Source organism: Hipposideros armiger, unplaced genomic scaffold, assembly GCF_001890085.2.
Source record: "Hipposideros armiger isolate ML-2016 unplaced genomic scaffold, ASM189008v1 scaffold_900, whole genome shotgun sequence".
Classification (NCBI taxonomy): domain Eukaryota; kingdom Metazoa; phylum Chordata; class Mammalia; order Chiroptera; family Hipposideridae; genus Hipposideros; species Hipposideros armiger.
In genome coordinates this window covers 29711-31893 of record NW_017732250.1, presented here as the reverse complement: position 1 = coordinate 31893, position 2183 = coordinate 29711, and the positions used below count along the sequence as shown (strand labels likewise).

General features: G+C 53.6%; 1 protein-coding gene across 1 annotated transcript in view; it reads right to left on the bottom strand.

The window, feature by feature from the left end:
• Positions 1–1021, bottom strand: part of ARFGEF1 (ARF guanine nucleotide exchange factor 1) — a 111625-nt gene extending 110604 nt beyond the window's left edge. Inside the window, exon 1 of the mRNA XM_019630307.1 lies at positions 841–1021. Coding sequence (XP_019485852.1) covers positions 841–964 — 124 coding nt within the window. The 5' untranslated portion in view covers positions 965–1021. The remainder of the gene's footprint in view (positions 1–840) is intronic.
• Positions 1022–2183: the final 1162 nt, after the last annotated feature.

Sequence of the window (2183 nt, the reverse complement as noted above, 5' to 3'; positions counted from 1 at the left end):
CCCCGCCCCGTCCCGATCCCTCATCTGCCAGTCCTCGCTCTCGGTATTGTGTGGATTTACCCTGCCACGGGCTTCATTACACTCGCGCTCTTCCGTCTGAACTATAAATCACAATTCCAGCTTGGGAGCAGCTGCCACTGTCCAGACATGTGGCTGGTAGGAGTCACTGCCTCTTTTATTTTCCCCTTTCACACCCTCCTTTTCCTTGTCACTAGAGCCAGCTTATCTAAAGGTCCCTTCCCTCCCCGGCTGGCTCCTATGTCGCCGCCTCCACCCCTTAACCTCTGGTCTTGTTCTTCCAGGTCAGTCCAGTCAGATACAACAGTACTCTGTTTTTTCCTGCGGCGGGGGCGGTGAGATGTCCGCACAGGCTGCCCCCGCTCTTTGCAAAACCCCTTCCCCAGACTGTCAACAGGGGGAACAACTTCGGCCTGTCTTCCCAAAGTACCACGCCGAACGACAAAGTTATTGAGATTACGAGAGGGAACCCTTCCCACGCCCAATCCTGACAAATCAGCTCCCACCTGAATTAGCTAATAAAACAGTTGATCGGCGGCTCTATCACAAAGGGCCGCACCGCACGGTCCACCCACAGAATCCTCTCCTACTCAAGTTGAGCCCAAGCCCTGCCTGGTCCACCCGCCCCCCCCCAACCCAGCGAACCACCCCGCCCGGCCCCGCACCCAGCCGAGTTGTTGTCAACTCCCGCCGGGCAGCGAAGCGCTCCGCGAGGGCTCCCCGAGGTCAGCGGCGCCCCCGTCGGGCGAGCGCCCAGGCGCCCCGCTCCCCGTCCCGGCCCGGCCAGCTCCGCGCCCCGCTCCGGGCCTCCTCCCCGCTCACCTAACGCCACCTCGCACGCTTTGCGCAGCTGGGAGTGATGCGCCTTCTTCACTTCCTTGTCGGCCAAAATCTTCTCCAGGGCCCGGGTCAGGAACATGTTCTTGGTCTTCTTCCCCTCATACATGGACGCGGAGAAGGCGGCGGCAGCGCGTCCGACCCGCGGCTCCCGGCGGCTGGACGGGGGGAGNCTGCTATGTAATTGAGTCATAGTGTGGTCCAAAGAATTCTCTTGCTTAAGAAAATAATTTAGGGCTGGCCGAGTGGCGTGTTGGTTAACAGTTGGCTTGGGACGCCAGAAGGCCCCTGTTCGGATCCCACATATGAGGGCCAGTGACACTGCCCTCTACAGCTAAGATGCTGAACAACAGCTCAACCTGGAGCTGGGCTGCCGTGAGTCCCAGCGACAGCTGGGCTGCAGCCCCTGTGACAGTGGGTTGCCATGAGCTACCGTGAGCAGTCAGCAGCCAGCGTGAGCAGCCGTCCAGAAGCCGGCGACTGATCTGCCTCGCCCAGGAAGAACACAATGATGGTGCCAACTTGGGCCAGTGAAACAACGTCCTCCACAACTAGACTGAAGAACAAAACGACAGCAACTTGTCTGTTCCCCTTCCACCAATTCCCCAGCACTGTTCCCATCCCCCCAATTCTCCAATAAAAAGAATCTTTAAAAAAAAAAAATTCTAAAATACATGTAAAGGGTTGGATGAAAATACTTCACTATAGAAACTTATTTCCCAAAGACTGCTCATTTCTCTCCTGGTGTTCCCCATCATGATGAATGCCCTCTCAAACACTCCTGTCCAGCTCTGGCTACAAGATTATTGTCACACAACCAACCCATCAGCAAACCCTGTGGACTCCTTTAAAATATACTCCACATACAACCAATTCTCACTCCCTCCACCAACAGCAGCCTAGTCTAAATCACTACCATCTTTGGCCAAAGCCAGCCTTTGAAAATGTAAACCTGCTATGTCACTCCCTTATACAAAACTCTCCAGTGGCTTCCATTACCGACACAATAAAATCCGAAGTTGCTCTGTCTCCTACCTCTCTCCTCCCTCTCCCAAGCCACACAAGCCTCCTTTCATCCTGGAATGCACCAAGCTCACACCCATCTTGCTGTTGCCTCCATTTCTGTTTCATCCAGATATCTGAAAAGCTAAATCTCTTTCCTCTGTCACTTCTCTGCTGAAATGTCACTTCACAGGCACTTTTCCTGACCTATTTATCTAACGTTGCATTTCTGGTCATTCTCCCTTTAACTTCCAGAACTATTTCTTCAGATAATAACAATCTGACAACATACAGAGGATGGCAAAAAAAATGTATACACATTTTAA